General features: G+C 53.2%; 1 protein-coding gene across 2 annotated transcripts in view; it reads right to left on the reverse strand.

Moving 5' to 3' along the window:
• SYNPO (synaptopodin) overlaps positions 1-18,841 on the reverse strand; it is a 60,648-nt gene that overhangs the window by 12,281 nt on the left and 29,526 nt on the right. For both annotated transcript variants that reach the window (XR_012160196.2, XM_073355325.2), the window contains exon 3: positions 1,486-3,551. Coding sequence is in view for 1 of the 2 variants with exons in the window: in XM_073355325.2 (XP_073211426.2) it covers positions 1,486-3,551 (2,066 nt within the window). In the remaining variant the exon portion in view is untranslated. The remainder of the gene's footprint in view (positions 1-1,485; positions 3,552-18,841) is intronic.

Raw genomic sequence — 18,841 nt, forward strand, 5'->3', positions numbered from 1 at the left:
GGTTTCGAGCCCTAGTTAATCATGCTCTTGGCCAGCTGAGGAAACCCAGTGACACCCTTTTGAACCTTGTTCCTGGAATCTCGTTAAGCTGCACTGATGCCTGGGAGACCCGCTGTGGATGAATACGAGACTTGGTGTGTGAACGCACAATGTATTCCGGAACAGAGGAATAACATAGCCCCAAATGCACTTGGTTTGTTGATTTGAGGAGTGTGATAATACTTGCTAGTGCACAAGTGTGGGTCCTGCAGCGGCTAGGTTCTGCTCCCAGTACATCCAGAGGAACTCCGTTGACTTCCCCTGACACCCGAGATGACCATCTGGCCTAAACCTTTAATAGCACGGAAAAACCCATCCTGTGGCCCTAAGCTGTCCCTGTGGCGGGCCTCTCACAGCTGCTGTGCCATCTTTAACAAGAAAGCACTGTGCCCTCCCGTACACACCCCAGCGGGCTAGTGCAGAGTGGCTCCAGGACCAATGCCCCCCCCTCCTCTGCCCCTGTTGCAGAGGCTAATACCATTGACCCTACAGAGTCCCAAGGGAGTACGAAGTGCCCCCTTTCTCGTACACCGAATAGATCTGATGCTAATTCTTTGCTGGGAAGGGGACTAAAGGACAGGCGGAGACTAGCAAGGTTCTCCTGTCATCTCAGTGCTGCAGTGGTGCTCCCTGTGCTCTGGGGGGGACCTCGAGTGATGCTGTTAAACTAAGGCAAAGAACAGAAGAAAACAGGAGAAACATCAGGAGCAGGAGAAGAAAGGAGACAGAAATGGAAATGCCACCGCCCCCCTCTGGGAAGCCCTTTGGTAAGGTGCACATGACAGAGTCAGTGGAGAGGAGAGGCTGCAGCTGAATGGCCTGCGAAGTTGCAGAGAGGACACGCAGAAGGCTTTGCAAAGCGGAGGTGGAAATTCAGAAGGCGAGAAGAAGGCTGAGCCAGAGGGTTGATGCTCCATAACGTTGCCAGACAAGGGAAAAGAAAAGGCACCAGAGTTCCTGCTGTTTCAGTGAAGCTTCTAGTAATGATCTTCTAGGGTCTGCACACTGGGGTTCTTATTAAACTCAGAGGATGCATCTGCTGCTTCTCTCTCCCTCCAGAATCCAGTCTGCAAAACTGTCCAGCTCTCATTACATGGACTGGGCTGGGCTGGCTCAACAAGCATCTAGCTCTCTCTGTAGGCTTTAGGCTACACGGCACTCCTCCTCCCCTGGCCTGGCCCTGCATCAGATACAGCCCAGACTCTGCTCCTCTTGCTCAGTTCAACATCTTCAGGACCATAATGAGCCAACAGCTGGCAGAGGAGGGCTGGCTACAGAAGGGCACGTTCTTTGCATTCAAAACCTCCAAGCTATTGGTTGGTTAGTTTGGGTTTGTTTGGTTTTCTGCACATCAATCACCAGTTAGATATGATTGTGGCCAGTTGAGGAACCCCAAAAACACGCATTCTAACCCCATTACTTGAAGTAAAAAGAAGGTTTCCACACCTGGGGTTCAATCCCTGCATTCCTGGTGGAATAAGAAGGTCTCGGAGCTTGGAAGACTCCTTTGGCTCTTGGTGACAAAACTCTGGAAGGGGATGCAAAGGGAGCTTCTGGTGGGGCACTTGTTCTGATGTCTTGGGCAATAAGCACAGTCCCAGAGGCTGGAGAAAGAGGACCATATGTTGGCCTGCTTGAACTTGACAGAGCAGGAGAATGAAAAACAGGGGAAGGTGTCAAGGGAGACGTTGGGCACGAGGTATGTCTCGTGTAAGAATTAGAGTTGGGAAACACGGCTTGTGGCGGTGGTGCCCCTCTTGGCAAAGACCTCACCGGTTCTTTAGCTGGGGATAGGATGAACAAAGATGATTGGAGCTGGTATGGCTGCTGCTTTGAGATTTCCAGCTCCTGTTGGGAAATCTCACTCTCCGCAACGTTGCTGTTGTACAAAGATGCTGGGGGAGTTTTTGATGACCTGGCTGGACTCTTGGGTGGGTGTTTGAAGACCATGGGTGTTACATGAATATTGGAAGCATACTTCCAGGATGGAGGCAGAGACATGGTGGGCGAAGGTGACCTGGCCAAGCCAGGGTGTGCTGGGGACTCAATGACATACTTCTCCATCCTTGACTGCCTTCTGGCAAACAGTTCAGCTCCTTTTCCTTTCGCTTCGGTTAGGTTTTGATTGGGTTTCATTTGAGGCTTAGGCTGTATGCTTGGGGACTTCAGGCATGAAGACCACTCTGGGGCATTGTCTGAAGAATCCTGGTGAAGCCCACCTTTCAGTGCATTCTGATGCAGAAAGTTGGAAGCTTCTGCCCCAAGAGCAAATGGTTCTTCCTCTGGGACTGGTTCTCCTTGCTCCTTCTGCTTCTTCCTTACATCTGCATTCTGCACTAAGTTCAAAAGATCTGGGTTAGGAGCCACCTTTGGCTTTTCAACAAAGGTGAACATGGATTTTTTAGTTGTTCTCCGGGTTACGGACTCCTCTAATATTCCTGTTTTATGCAAGGGTGTAGATCTGCTTTCGCTATGGTGAGGCCCTTGCAGAATGAGAGGCTTCTGTTCTGCACTAGGATACAAGGCTGAATACGCAGGAGGTGACCTAACCCTAGTTACTGGAGGTGGACTGAACAAGGTCTCTGCATAGGTGGGGGGCGGAGGAAGTTCTACCCCAGGGCTTTTCTCCGTTGGTTGGCTTGTTGTAGCTGATGATTGAGTCCCAAACGGTCTTGCTGTTCTGTTCTTCACTGGCATTGGTTTAGCCAAAGTGAGGTGAACTTCATAATATTGTTTATTGGGCCCCCCATTCCACTCTTTGCCGGTAACCGGAACAGCCGTCTCTTTGCTGGCAACCGGAACAGCCGTCTCTTTGCTGGTAACTGGAACAGCCGTCTCTTTGTCAGTCATGGGCACATTCTGCTCTTTGTTGATAACTTCTCCATTCTGCTCCTTGTCGATAACTGGGGCCGTCTGCTCCTGGATGAGAACTGGTGCGTTGTTCTCGCTGTCATGTTCATGCTCATTGGCGCTAGGTTCTTGCACTCCGTTGGTTGATGCCACCTTTATGTTCTCCTTTAAGTAGATAGTTAGAGGGACCTGCTGTATGTCTCCACTAGGAGACTCCTTGAGGGACGGCACTGGGATTGTTTGGGGAAGGATCTCCTCACTTTTGACTTCATTCTTTGGCGGGGACTGTGTTTTCTCTAGGCAGGTGTTTTCCTCATATTCTTCCATGTTGCCTTTAAGGATCTGCAGTCCAGGGGCTTCCACGCAGAGTAATTCTTTCAGTTCTTTGCTGCCTTCTAAAGTCTGTCTCAAATGCAGCAATTTTCCCTGGTTTGGGAGGCTGCACTGAAGAGCTCTTGGGCTGCCTCTTGTGGCTGCTTCCTCCCCACTTTTTCTGGTGCTTGCCAAAGTGAACGCATTCACTCTCTGCTTGCGCCTGTTGAAGAGCAGCACACCTTTGGAGTTTGAGCTGGGTGGGTTCGTTAGTTGGGCTGCGATTTTCTGGCTCCTGGCTTTAGCCTCTTTCAGCTCCTTCTCTGAGAGACTGGCACTCCTGGAGAGATCTGGAAGGAGAAAACAAAGAGAGGATAGTATGAACAAGGAGGGACCAAGGAGCCTGAAGAATGCAAAACTCCATTTATCTCTGCTTATTTACTTATACACACACACACCTCCTCTCTGCTCACGTTGGACAGGACGAATCTTGCATTTGAATCGCTTTCCCTACTGCTGTGAGTCTCTAAAACTGAGTGAGCTAAAGCCCAGTACAGAAGCCAACAAAACACTAAAGCCGGCAAGAACTCAACACACATCAAAGCAAGATGCTTTGAGCAAATCAGTGACAAAATCCCCCCTGCCTTGTAGTTTAGGAACAAGAGGGTGGCAGGGGGATGTTGACCAAACATGCTCCCCTGTAGGTACGTGTGGAGTATAATGGGGATTGCTCTGCAGGGACAATAAACAAAGGGCTGTGGTGCAGATCCTGGAAGATGATGGAATTTAGGAGAATTAGTCTTCAAAAAAAGGGAGATCTAGGTGGCCCCTTGGGTGACTGACAGCTGCAGACTGCATCCTTGGATAGCCGTGAGGACTGAATGGGGGGTGTTGCAAGACTTTCCATTATAGCACGGAAAATTAAATCCCTCGCACTGCAACTCAAGAAGTATCTCTTGTGTGTGGTGGGGGAGGGGGATATTGAGCCTCTATTGTGGAGCATCAGAGATCCTCCTTCTCTCCCCATCTCCCTAGCCCTATGTTGCAATGACGGTATTTCCAGCTGGGGAGCATGGGATAGGGCTCCATCTAGATCCTGTCCATGATGCTCCTACATTTGCTAGCACGGTAGCTGCAGAACAGGGGGTGCACCCCAGTGGGGTGAGGTGCATCCAGCCCCTGCCAGCCTGTGAGCCACTGAGTATAATGGAACCTACTGGCGTGATGCCTCCCGTTCCATCCCCTGCCCTGCAACCCCCTCAAAGACAAGGTTTCAGAACACTGGTGAGAAACGGGATTTTGAACAGAATGCAGGTTGGAGCCATCGTTGCAAGGCAAGGCTGTGCTGTGCAATTATGCTGATTTGCAGTAACGTTCAGGGATACAGATGAATACCAGTAGCCAACAGCCCAGTGCAGCAGGCTCAGAGGGGAGACAGAACGTGGGGACGGGGCCTGTACAGTTTGTCTTCTCCACCGCATGGGAAGTGGCAGGGACAGGAGATTTCCCAATGGCAGCCCCCACATCACCACTGGTCTGGGCTACACAGCATCTTCCAGGATCTGAACCAAGAGGCAGGTGGCTGCTCCAGCATCAGGAGGGTCTATAGGGCTGTTCCTTTCACACAGAGGGATACACTCAGAGAAAGGAACAAGCCCTGGAATGTCTTAAGAACACAGGTAGCTCCTGGGTCATCAAGTCCAGTCTACTGCTACAACTCAGTCATAGACCTCCATTCGCTGGGGTCCAGGTTCTAGCACCCTGCAAGGTGGGAGGGTCCCAGAGCTCGGGCTGCAGCCTAACCCTTTACACCACAATTAAGCAGCTCCTTAGCCTGAGCCCCGCAAGCCCGAGTCAGCTGGCACAGGCCAGCCGCGGGGGTCTATTGCAGTGTAGACACACCCTAGGGGCCTTGTCTGGCAAGGAGAAGAGCAACAGCCAGAGGTGCTGAGCACCCTCAACTCCCACTGAGTGGAGAGATTCCCAAGATGGCACCCTGCTGTCTGCAGCCCTGAGAGGTTCACCCGGCAACAGCCATACTTCATCGTTGTGCAGCCCTTTCAAATGGGGAGTCGTTTCTTGCTCTGCGTGAGCGTGTTCCCCAGTATCACAGCCTCCGCTCGCTTAAACTAGGCCTTTGCCTCAACACTGCAACTGGAGGCAGCCTGTACCTGGTGGTTGGCACTACCCATACACTAGAGATGAGAAATCAACGCGAGCCTCCGTCCCCAGAGATTAACATGCAGGAGAAGCTCCAGAGGTTTGGTCCAGGGCAGCACAAAAAGCCTGGATGCTTCTCGGCATCCTATTGGCTTAGAGACGGGACTGACAGTTTAACCCGGGCAGTATTTCTTGGATGCTTTCCAGCACTCCCTGGCTCCACGGGATCCTGCAAGAATTGTCTTGTGTTGTTACAACAATTCCACTTCTGGCCCCAGCTAAAAGCAGGAAGCGCCTGAGTTGGGTGGGGAATCAGTTTATAAAAGATTCTCCGAAGTTCTGCCAACCCTGGGAAACTTCAGTTCAGGCACAGGGCACCATTTCACCCATCCCTGCTCTCGACCCCGGGCAATGCATCGCTGGGGGCTAGCACCCGAGTGATAGGGGGCAGTGGGGGGTAACTGCATTGGTTATACATTGCCGTGGAGCGGGCAGTCAGGGAACTAGATCTATACCAGACGTCCATAGTGGGTGGCTTTAATGTAATCAAAACAAGCAGACAGGAATTGGAACAGAAGCCTTCTGATCGCGTTATGGGAAGTCTACCCCTGGCTGCAGCAGTCTGGCAACTCCCATCACTTTCCATGCCTGTCTGCAGAAAGAAGTGAGCTGTTGTTCATGTGAACCTGCTTGGGAGAGCACCTCGCTGCCTTCTACACCTCGCTGCCTTCTAAGACCATGCATTGCTTTTGGGAAGACAGAAAAGCCCCTGATTCCTTCACTCCTTGCAACATAACAGTGACTTTGAAAAACAAACAACAAAGACAACCACTGGGTGATTGCGTCCCTGTCTTCTTTCTAGTGTGTGTGTCGAGCTTTGCTTTATGGTTGCAGTGACTGTATTGGAAAGGAATTTATTGAAAGACTTCAAAAGGTTTCAGGTTGCAGTTCATTTGGTTTCAACCACCCTGCACAAACATGCTCAGAGCAGGAACTTGGCTGGCTCTGAACTATCTCACAGACTCCCCTCGCTCTTTAGACTGTCCAAGCGTTGGCTGACCACAATGCACGCAGCCGACATCAAGTTAGGAAAATAAACCCTGCTTTAGCTGGAAATGTCACAGCAGCACCCGTGGGTAACCCCTTGGGTGGCTGATGAGCCCTGTCACTGCAATGTTTTGTTGGGTTTTGAAGCAACACAAGAGGGCAGCGTCTGCTGGGAAAGCTGTATATGTTTTGGCCTGTCAGATGCAGCCTGAAGCAGTGGCTCAATCTAATTAAGCCACAGGCTTCCTAGAATAGCACCCACTTAGCTCCATGGAAGTGCTGAAAACATGCCAATTGCGTGACTCTTAACCCACCGAAAATCCATTCATGGGCCTCTGGGCTCTTCAACTGTTGGACAAAAGGCTGGATATGGGTCAGAACAAAAGCTGTTAGCCAAGTCCAAAAGGATGTGGAATGACATGGAATGCATTTTCTCTGGGTGAGCAATTTCCTAGGAAGCAGTGTTCTGAATCTCCCATGATTTAACCCAGCTGATTAGAGGAAATATCAGAAACAAAGTGCAGTCATAAAAAGTTTACAGCCAAATGGACGACATTCCTAATCTGGATAGCAGGGTCGATGCTGCAGAGCCTCTGTCTGGGCAAAGACTATTCCCAACTCAGAGTCCCCATCCCACGCGGGGATCAAAATCATGCTAGCCGCAATTAGGGCTATACCCAGCTATTGCTAGCAAAGTCCCAGCACAGTTCCCATGGAGAGGGAATTTCTTCAGACAAAATATGCTACCGACTACCATCCTTGTGAGGGAAACCGTGCTAGAAGCCGCTGCAACTGTCCACAATCACACGACCATGGCGGCAACTTGTACTGTTCCCATCCCAGCATGGATCCCTGAGCCTCAGAAAAGAAGCTGAGTCAACCTTTGTGTAGCATAGTCACTGGCTCCTCTCATTACAGGCTGCTTTCGGAGCTCCCACCTCTTCCCTTCCTTACATGGGGGGAATCCGAGGTGACGGGGCAGCAGCGGGATCCCAGAGTGGGCCGGAGGATGGCAAGAGGAGACACAGCGGAATGTAAACAGAGGGAGAATGAAAGAGGGAGGAAAAAAGAGACTGATGGAGGGAAGGTGGGGTGGAAGGAGGAATAGAGAGGAGGGCCAGGAAGGGATGTGGCTGCTTCCGAAGGCATCTACCACCACCCTGGTGTTTGAAAAAGACAGATGGGCCCATGAAGTTCAGAGCAAGAGCTGCCCTTCTCCGAAGCTTGAGGGCGTTTGATCTTGGGGCTGGTTTGGGTCCATCTCAGTCATGTGAGGGAATGGTGCCTGCCCCAACGTGACCGTCGCTTACACGCATGCGGGCACAAGTTCCTGCCTTGCTCGGGCGTGCCATGGCACCCCGTTACCCCCTGTGGGCCTGGCCTGGTGAACCTTGAATCTCCTATCTCCCTGAAGGAGGCATCTCCCAGGCAGCAGCAGGAGGAGGAGGAGCTGAGAACCCATCTCCGATATCAGCTTGCCTGATAACCACCCCCTGCCTGGAAACCAGGGTCAGTGGGAGTCTGAGAGGCAGTGTCTGTCTAGATGAAACATGTAGCTAATGCCGGCTGACAGCTGGGCTCCGCTCCCCTGTGCTGGTTCTGCTCCCGCTCTCTCTCCCCATCAGACAGGGTAGCCAGCTGAAGGGGCACCAGCAGCCACAAACTCCAATCCAGACGACTAAGGGATGGGCCGTCCCAACTGCTGGGGTTGGGTTTTTTTGCTTGGTATCCGAGGCTTCCAGCACAGGGAACGGTCACAGGTTCCACCCTGCCTCCCTACCCACATCAATCTGAGAAATTCAGCAGCAGGGGGGGTGCTGGTCCCAGAAAAGACACCACTCCCTCTTTGCCCGGCAAGGGATGCTGAAGGAGAAGTGGCAGGAATGGGTCTATTTGGGTGGGGCAGGCTGAAGCAGAGGAGACTCGATCAGACTGCACGCCAGGGTGAGCAGGGCAAGCACGTCTCCTGTTTCCGTGGGTAAGAAGCCGATCGCCTGCAGGGTGCAGGAATCTTCCCGACCCTAACAATTGCCTTCCTCCCATCACCGCCCACTGCTGGAGGTCGTCACACCATGGATCTGGCCATTCCTGTATTCTCTGGGAAATTACAGATCATTGCTGTAACACCCCAGAGGGAGGGAAGTCCTGCAGACTGAGGCTTGGTCCCTGCCAATTGTCACCCTTTTATTAGCTCCCTTGCAACCATGGGGTGACCACCAAGCGCCAGCTGAGGGGACGGGAAGGGAATTCCCGACAGGCTCTGGGACCTGGCATGGGGCAACACTACTGAGAACACAAGGAGACTCTCTTTCTCTCTCCCTTGACTTCATGGATCTCCCGGACGCACCCAGGGAGCAAATGGCGGAGCTGGGGACCCAGCCCAGGGCAGCACAAGGGCAAGAGCGGCTGGAGTGACGTTGCACGTTCAATGGCTGTTGGCTTTGTCAGTGCCTTTTGCACCTGTTCACCTCTTCTTGGTCGGTCCCTCTGCCAGTGCACCTCAGTCCTGACCACCTGCCTCTCCTGCTAGCCCTGAGCCCATCCCACCCCAGCTCTGCCAACACATGGCAGTCCTACCAACAGTACCACACTACCTGCTATTCCAGTCCTGGGCCACCATGCTGAATGGGCGGCAAGCTCTTCGGGGCTAGGGCCATCCTCTCCTATATGTTTGTACAGCACCTGGCACAGTGGGGTCTCGAGCTACCGCAATACAAACGTTAAACAATATAATAGCAGGGCTGGATTGGGATTCTTTGCTGTGCCTGTAGGGCAGTGAATGAGGGGCTAGCCAATTCTGATTTGTGGCCTAGCTCAAGATTGCAGCTGAGATCTCCAAAGGTGAAAGGTAGGTGTATCCCCACCCACCGGCTCCCAAGTCTCCAATCTCCGTAGAAGTTATAACAGCAGCCAGCACGCATTCAGCTTTGCAAGATCCCTCTGTGGGGAGGCATCCAACTACCACTCACCAGAGAGCACCGTACCCCCTTGGCTGAGCTCTGCCCATGCCCAGCCCTCAGCGTCTGCCTCCAGCAGGGAAAGGAGCGTTTCCGATCACACCGGAGTGAGTTCACGGAGACGCAGGGTGTCCCACGAAGCAGAGGGGTTTGCTGTAAGCGCGTCAGAACAGAGCCACGAGCCAGTCCCTGCTGGGAACCCCATGGGCATCTCTGTTTGATCTGGAGGCAGATGAAGGCCGACAATCACGGCCTTGAACCAAAGCTCCACAACTCCCAAAAGCCACGGAACGTGCTCTGATCTCTCCTCAGAGCTTATTCTGAGGAATCCATGGTAACCGCCCAGCGGTGCTGGCGAAAGGCGGGAGTGGGCGCATGCATTGTATGCTGCTACCAACCCAGCGCCCCCAGTTCAGGCAAGCACTTACGCACGTGCTTAAGTCGATGCTACATGTTTAAAGCTCAGGGCACACTTGAGCGCTTCAGGGTCAGAGAGCAGGGCTGGTACTTTGGGGCAGCTCAGACTGCACAGAAATCTCACATGCAAAGAGTTAAAATTCTCCCTCTCTCTCATCCTTTGCAAGAGACCAGCAGCCCCAAGGGACAGGGGTCTGGCCATGCTTTAGGGGTGCACATAACCCATAACGGGCAATTGTCAGTGCCAAAAACCATGCTCTGCTACTTAAGCCACTCAGCTGGGCTACTCTGGGCATGTGCTTGGTAGCCTATTGCCTGGGCTTGTTTATTGGCCTTAAGCCGCGCCCTCAGGCTGCCATAGCCCCCAGGCAGGTGGCAGCATTGCCCCATTATAATTAAAGTGGGGGTGGGGGTTGAAAAAGAGTATAAAAGCCGGTGATTCGGGGGGGGGGGGGTTGGGAGATGACGGGGCTTTCCATTGGCTCTCCCCTTCCAATCTGTGCACCCTGGATAAGTGGGAGCCTGTGTCATATGGGGCTAGACTGAGCCTTCCAGCTCAGCCCTGAGGAAGGGGTGGTATTTGGCTGCGCCCCCCAGGAGGGACTCCAGGAAGCAGCTGTTACTTAGAGACACAACCCTCCCGTGTGTTACTTCACCCCTTTCGCCGACACCCTACCCCCGCACTAGGCACCCAGCTAGCTATGGAGACCAGCAAATGGGGGGAAGGGGGGGCAGAGAGTCAAGGCTTCTCCCACCCCCTGCCCTCTCTGCCCACGTGCCCAAATTGGAGAGTATTAGGTGAGCAGCCCTGCTCTCCCCTCTGCAGCCGGAGCCACAAGTGAAGCAGCTGTTCCTTGGGTCAGCAGGGAGTAAGGGGAACCCTCGCTCCCCTTTAATTTACGGCACAGCTGATCAGGGCCTGGGGATAATCTAGCCATAAATCAGCAGCAATTTACTATGATAGCTGAGCAGATATTGACCTATGGAGAGTGTGTGTGTGTGTGAGTGTGAGTGTGTGCAAGTGTCTGCCCAAGTGTAAGGGAGTTCCATGTGTGTGCATATAGGAGGAGTGTAAGGGAGGGAAAGACAGAGGGAGAGCATGTGTGTAGGAGTGTAAGGGAATTCCATGCGTGTATGTGTGTGTGCAGCAGGAGTGTAAGTGAAGGAGTGTGTATGTGTAAGCATGTAAGGGAGTCCCATGTGTGTGTCTGTGTGTGCATGCAGTAGGAGGAGTGTAAGGGAGGGAGTGTGTGTGTGTAAAAGGGAACTCCATGCATGGTGCCGGCAGGGATGCTCTGGGCTGTTGCTGACACTAAGTCCAGCTTCTCTGATCATGTCTGAAGTTAACTCCCATTCGTTTAATGTGTTTTTCATTTTCTTGCCTTCTGTGCTGGTTGGGACCCTTCCAGGCTATTTTAAGCAGTGGTTCAGACTGTAAGCCTACCAGCGAAGGAAGGGCTGCATTACTAATCCAACCCTTTCAGAGAGCTCAAAGTAAGAAGACAGAGAGCTCCAGCGAGGGAACGCTGGTCTGAGCTGGGAATTTCCTTTTCATCCCACACAAACCTGCCCCTCGACGCAGCGTGAACCGGCTGGTGGAGACTCCCCTGACTCAGACAGGCCTCGTTTCCTAGCAGGAGTTGTTTGACCCCCTGAGGAGTTGAGCAGCTACGGCACAGCGAAGCCGAGCGAGGGGCACGGGAACGGCTGACACCTCCCCGCTGGGAGCTGCACGCGAGAGAGATTGAGCTTATTCCTGTATTATTTCTATACCGTCTCTCTGAAGTAAACAAAGCCTCAAAACTATGGTCGTGCGCTGGGCTCTGCCTCGGTTAACACACACTCAGAGCTCAGCCCTCCTGCCTTGCTCTGTCCTATTTTCTGTTGTAACCCCTGCTGCGTCTCGTCTTAATTTAGGGTTCCATGAGCAGCCCAGGAGACGGAAATCAGTGGGACTCCTCAAGGCGTACGGTACTATTCCATGAGTAAGGAATCAGATATGCCTCCTCTCTGCATGTACTTCACCCAGCGCTGTGGGGCCCTGATCCCGGGGTCTGTTATTGGTTACCAGCCTGCCAATGAGTGCACTTCTAGGCCTTATCACCAACACACAGCGTAAAGCCTGTAGTCATCCATTTTTGGCTTATATCCCATTAAGGCAAATTAGTTCTGCCAACTTGTCCTTGTTCTCCAACACCACATTCAGGACCAGCCAGGGCGCTGTCTGGGGAACTCCCTGCCTCAGGATGTCTGTCTGACTCCCTGCGTGGCTGCGTTCCAAAGCCATTGTAAACCGTTCCTGTGAGGTCAGCGATTCCAGGAACGTAGAATTCTCCCAGGTCTCATCTCACAGTCTGTGCAGCTGGGTGGGGCCGGAGGTGGCAATCCATAGCTGGGACGAGTTGGGGTGAATGAGTGTGCTCTTTGCAAAACGCCATGCGGTCCTCCAAGGTGGTTGCTGGGCATGAGCCCAAGCCTGGGTCTCCCATGCCCAAGCATGCGCAGCCTCTGGCCGCGAGGAAGCATTTAACGCAGGGAGGAGTGAAGCCCCATGGAGGACCTGGGATTTCCCACTCCACAAACCAGCAACAGTGCTGTGAAAGCCAGCCCTGCCCCAGAAGCCTCGAACGGGAGGGGGATGAGCAAACAAACCGGAGCTGGGCAGAGAGCTGGCAGGGAATCCTGCAGAAGGCGAAGGGTCATGAGCGGTGCAGGAGCAGTGGCTGCTGCTGCAGGGACACAGTGGGCTGAGAGCTCTGGGCAGGGGAACAGATCCAGGGAGCAGCCGGAGCATGGCCCCAGGGGGCCTGCACCACACGGTACCTGAGAATCAGTCAGAGCCCAAAGGGAAGGAGACCCCTGATTGGTGACTGAGCGGGAGGTGTGGGGCAGAACCACGGTCCTCTTCATGTCCCGCGTGGGCAGACGGCACGGGGCCGTAGGTTGCTGCGGTTGGCAGGGGGCAGGACTGCCTGAATCGGCAGCTGAGCGGTCGACCCAAGGCCGGACCCAGCGGAGAAGGCCAGACCAGCACGAGGGCGATGCTGGCAGAGACCCAGCCTCAGCCCACTCGCGCTGTAGAGAGACCGGAGCTGGGGCAGACCCATCCACCCTGGCCCGCTCGGCTCCAGTGAGGCTGAGAGGTCTCCACCCAGCCATGAGTATCATTGTTGGGAGTTTATTCAGCACCCCCCATGGGGACGCCTCAGGTTTACTCCAGCAGTGGCTTTGGCCCAGCAGTGCTGGGGGCCCTCCACAGATGGGGAGGTGTAATGCAGCAGGGGGAAGGGTAGACTCTCACCCCTCCGCCCCCATAGCCACGCAAACCCAACCAAAGGAAGAGGCGACACCCACCGCGGCTGGAGCGTGTGTCTCTTTGCTCTCGCAGCCTAGGCAGCACGGCACTTCTGCGTGTTCCTCTCCGGCGTCGGCCACACCTTAGCACAACCTGTCTGGCTCTGGCAGAGGGATTGTCCCCAGAGCCCTCGTCACGTCATCGCAGACAGGACACCCTTAGGGGAGGATTCACTGCACGGGCCTCGAGACTTATAGGACCCTCTATAGCTGCCAACGGACAGCATGCATCTAAAAGCAACCAGGGGTGCACGTGTGTGAACTCTCTCTCTCTCTCACACACACATATACACACACACACAGAGACACACACACACACAGTGTCTCCTCTCTCTCCCTTACTGTCCCACCAACTTTGCCACAGTCCCTCTGCTATTCCTTCCCGATTATTCTTCATAGCAGAAAGCCATGGCCGGGGGAGCTGGAGCAGGGCTGGGGAAGGCAATGAATGGGACATGTCCTCCCTGCAGTATGCTATCAAGGGGATCCAGCTCTTCAGAGTGGGAGGCAATTCAGGGTGAGGGGCCCCAGCCAATCTTGGCAGCATGGGCCCTCACTGGTCGCACCTGCAAAGCGATGCCAGTTGCCGTGGATGCAAACTACGGGGAGCTGGGAAGGGTTTCTGAGTGCGAGGGCCACGTAGTCACGGAGCGGCACAGAGCCAGCACCAAGCGGCCAGCAAGGCTCTCTCCCGGCGGACGGCCTCGCCTCTGGTGGATGCCCTGAGATCTATATGCATGGGGGGATGAAATTCCAGCCTCTTCTCTTTCTCTCAACAGAACAATGACGGGGAAACTCGGGGAGCTGTGTCGGCCCTCTAGGCAGGGCCCAGTGTACACAGCAGAAACCCGTTCAGTCTTTAGCAATGGGAGAGACTGAGGGGAAGTGTCAGAGAAATCCAAAATCTCCCTCTGTCCATCGCACACTCATTGCTGAGTGGCTGCTCTCCTCCGGCCTTGCCTCTGAGTAAACAGAATATGGCCTGGTGTTGGCAGCATGAGCCAGGATTCATTACCTCTGCTGGCTGACACTGCCCCTGGGTGAGTGGCTACCACAACCCCCTCACTTCTTCCACAGAGGTGAGGTCGTCTTCTCCTTAGCCCGGCCACAATGGGCCAACTTCATCCCTGGCGCAATCCCACAGATTCCAGTGGAGTTACACCTGGGATGAACGGGATCCACCCTCAACATGGCCCTAAATGTGCCCAGCACTTCACAAAGCAAATAAGGAGACCCAGCCTCAATCCACATCTACATACGGTACATGGGGACGTCCCGTGGGCCGGTTTTTGAAGTGGAGGATGTAGGTTCACATCCTGCATGGCGACCTTCAGATCAGCACTTGGGCCCCTGGAATGACACTTGTCTGCCTTTGTGCAAGTACGGCCTCTGAGTGAGGGATACGGAGGTTACAGCATGAGGTCCCTGGCTGAGAACGAGGCGTGGGGCACGCCTGTCTGAGCACACCAGAGCCAGCTGAGAAGCAGGAAGAAATTAAGGAACATTTTTGGAAAATTGTGGTTGACGGTAACATTTTGTTTCGGTTGAAATTTTCCAGTTAGCTCCGCTACGAGTGAGAACGCACAGCCTCTCTTCCCTTTAGACTCTCCATTGTACAGAGATGACAATCCACTTCCTGTGGCTAATGGAAACTCAGAAAGAATGCATCCGATGAAGTGAGCTGTAGCTCATGAAAGCTTATGCTCAAATAAATTGGTTAGTCTCTAAGGTGCCACAAGTCCTCCTTTTCTTTTTTCAGAATAAACACGTGCACACAAATTCACACCTCCTACAGACACCCCTCTCCAACGTGCATCCTCCCCAAGCCACACACGCTCACATCCTGCAAACACCCGCAATGTACATCCTCCTGCACCCCCCCTACACGCCACACAGACCCTATGTCCAAAACACACAACACATGCATTCTCCCCACACAGCACTCCTTTGCCGTACACATCTTACTATACAGATAGGGGGAGAAATGCACTCCCACTTTCATATCAGGCACCTCTGATTCCCTACACTAATAATCCAGGGGGAATTTCCCTTTTTTACAACACTCCTCTCCATAAAGTGCACAACCAACACTTCCCAGACCTTTAGCAAGGGGTCCTTCTGTGGACTGCATGTACAAGCATTGTACATTGTACATCTCCTAAGGAGGAGACTGTGCATTGTACAAGCACGCAGGCAACATTCCTCATATCCTCTTTATTCTGTATATTTCTTTAAACCCTTGTGTTTTTTTCAGAATCTGCACCGGGCAAAACCCAAAGCAAACTGGCTGTCAGACAACTCACAACCACCCACCTTCCGCTATTACTTAATTAGGGATGCGTCTGATTCTGTTCCTTCGGAAACGCTCTCCCTGCTAAGGGAAGGGTTGAATCATTTGGCCCCTCTCTGGCAGCTACAAAGGAGGAGGAATGAAAGCCCTCCCCGTGTTATTTTAGCACCTGAAAGCACGGCCTCTCTGGCCTCTCTCTCTCCCTCTCACAGCGAGAGGCAGATTTATGGGGAGCTGTGAACTCCAAGGGTAGGGAGCTCAGTGGGGCTTTAGCAAAACTTCCATGCTGACAAGCTCCATCATGCACTTTGCAGCTGTGCCACGGCTGCCCCCCACCCATCTCTCCAGTTTAACTACTTCTGTTTGACAGGATGCAAATTTCTTCCCCCAGTCCCACAAAGGATTTAGCCAGCTCTTTTTTGATAGCTCCACTGCCCCAACCCGGCACTCCCTGTCCATCAGCACTGCGATCAGGGATGCATCCCTGACTCAAATGGACAGCACCAGACTAGGATCAGCCTGTTTGTTCCTACGGGGTTGGCGGGGAGGGGGAGCCTGGGATGGGGTGTAAGTCAGGTGGAATTGATTCAGCCATGGTATCTCCTGCCTGGGGCTGGCTTCTGGCTTCTTAAATGTGCTTCTGTACAGCGGGTTTGGGGAGTGAGAGAAGCTCTCGTGGGATGTCAGAGAGATGGACTGGAGACTACTGCAAAGAAAGAAAGAAAGCATATGGTTCTCTTCTCCTGGAAATGATGAGTCTGTCTAAAGCAGGGACATTAGAGGTCAAAATCTTCTCTCCTTTTTTTTAAATGCAACAAACATTTGCCCTGGCTTTGCTTTGGCAACAGCACAGAGGAGGGAAGCAGCGTTTCCTCAGCCAGCCAGCGTGGCTGACGCTGGCTGGAGAGGGGCCAGGCTCGGTCTGGGCTCCATTTTCAGCGGGGTCGCCCTCTCGGTGTTTATTTCTGAGGGAGAATGGAGGAATATGGCTCTGGAATGCTGGAGCTGCTGAGAAACAAGCCACAGGCTCCAGATGTTTGTGAATTTCATGCTGAACCACTCCAAAGCTGTCCAAGTTACTTTGTGTCCAAGGCTGCCTGAGAAGCAAAGCTCTCAACGGAGCCATTTCGGAGTCTCTCGATCTTGCTACTGCCTTTTAGTAGCAACCGGGGGGGCCTTTCAGGCTTGCTCTCTAGCTCTGAGGATGAATTTGCTATTGGGCAGTGAATTCCTGCTCGGACCAGCTGCACTGTGAAGGCCAGTCTCGCTCACAGGCCAACACACACAGCATCCCCAAGATGTGTGGGCACAACAAGTGTACATACACGCAGTCTGGTCAGTGTGACAGAGACAGATGTTTTCTAATGGCCTCAGCACAGGCCTGGGAGCCAGGAACTCCTGAGGTCTAACTCTGAACCTCTAAGCCAACTACACTGATTTACACCGGCTCTGAGGCCTTGGACAAGCCACTTACAGAGGAATTTTGAAAACCAGCCACTGATTCTGGGTGGCTTGAGTTTGGAGCGTCCAACTGTACACCCCCAAGGGCCTGGTTTTCAAAGGTGCAGAGCACCCACATCTCCCATCGACTCCCACTGGAGATAGGAGGGTCCAGCTCTTATGAAAAGCAGGCTCAGGGCATCTCCAAATGGGCATGCCCAGACTCCGCACCCACGCTGGAGAACGTTGACCTGTCTCCTCTGTCTCAGTTTCCCTCGCTGTGAAACACAGATAATAGCACCAATTCCCCACCTCCCAGGTGTATGAGGATGAACGGGTTGGTGCACGTCACCTGATCTGAAGAAGAAAAGCCCTGCTTAAGCCGTACATACTATTGCTGATGAAGGCATTGCCTCTGGCTACATCTGAGCGCTTCTCCTGAAGCCCAGGACCAGCGGGCATCCGTGCTCACACAACCTTTATTAGGAAAGGGTTTCACAGGGCATGGGGAGTTTGCAGGTGACCCTGCTTTGTGGAACTCCCCTCCCGACAACCAGCTCAGTCTCACTTTGTCCTTTCCCAACTTTTAAAAGGTACTTTACGTTTTTTCCCTCCGATAGGGGATATTTTCTTAAATGGCCGTTCTGGTCCCTATATTTATCACTCCACGTTGCCAGTGATTCCAGCTGTGTTTTCTGTCAGATATTCTAGGTCTTTTTAATCAAAAGTTCATTTCAAATGTTCTTATTCAATTATTATTACTAATAATAATCGGTGTTGTGTGGCTTTTATTGCAGGGCTGACCAGCACCGCGAGCCCTCTGGCAACGCAGGGGAATTATAACTCATACAATGATTATTAACTGTTACGATTACTCCTCTCACATCGCCAGCTCCCACATGCTGCAGCCGCACTTCCCCCTGGCATCGCAAGTGGCACTGCAGGACTTAGCCCTTTGGCATCCACGCCTCCCACGTGCAGTGACATAAACGTAAACTTAGCACTGCCCTGCACACACCCCTCCCTCCACGCCCAAGGCCGCACTCCGGGATGCATTCATTCTGTCACCCACCCCCCGGCATCCTGCCTTCCATCACCAGTCTAGCTGCAACAGGGGCCTTCCGCTTACCTGCCTCCCCTCCCCCCTCCATAGCTCTGATTCAGCCGTGGACTGTGGTTATTTAACCTGCGGGACAAAAGGGCCACATCCATTCCTGGCCCAGGAATAGGGTTCCTGGGGATGGGTAGGACGTCTCGTCTCCTCAGAGGTCTGAGCAGCAATCCCCGCCTGCCGTCAGAAGTTCTGTCTGGTTGCTTTGCACCTGGCTGCTGGACTGGAAATCACGAGAAAGGGGAGTTTGTGATGGGAATGCTGACAGACCCTGAAATGCAGCAGAGCTGCTGGGGGCTGCTAGGTTATACAGGCACTTGTCACTTAACCAACTCCTTCGGTTTCCAAATGTCACGGGCATGACTTCCAGCAATGCCCCCAAAGCTCAGGGCTTAACAGCTTTTTACTGACCCGTCAGAGTCGACCTTTTTGCAGCAAGGACATGGCCTGTTCCTGCAAGGCTGAGGAAGGGCTTTTTTGGTCACCCTCCCCTTCCCAGCCAAAGAGAAAACAGAATTCCTCCCTGCTCAGCTTACCTAGCAGTGGCTGGGTCCGGTTGCAAAGGGCTATTTTGCAGAGGGAACTGGAACTTGCAAACCCCCAGGTGACTGATGACATAAGAACCTAGCCCTTCCTGAGACTGTGATCTTACATGACATCCAGGCTACCCCTGCATCAAACCCTGACGTAATGCCCGGTGACGCAGATATCGGTGTCAAACAAGGGCGAGACCCTGGCCCCACTGATGTCAATGGGAGTTCGGTGGGTCATTGACGTGGGTGGGCCAGGATTTCACGCCAAGCCATTTCTGCTGCTTTGCTGCCTGTTACTGCTACAGTTGCCGAGCCAAAGGGTACCTTGGAA

This window comes from Lepidochelys kempii, chromosome 8 (genome assembly GCF_965140285.1).
Source record: "Lepidochelys kempii isolate rLepKem1 chromosome 8, rLepKem1.hap1, whole genome shotgun sequence".
Lineage (NCBI taxonomy): Eukaryota > Metazoa > Chordata > Testudines > Cheloniidae > Lepidochelys > Lepidochelys kempii.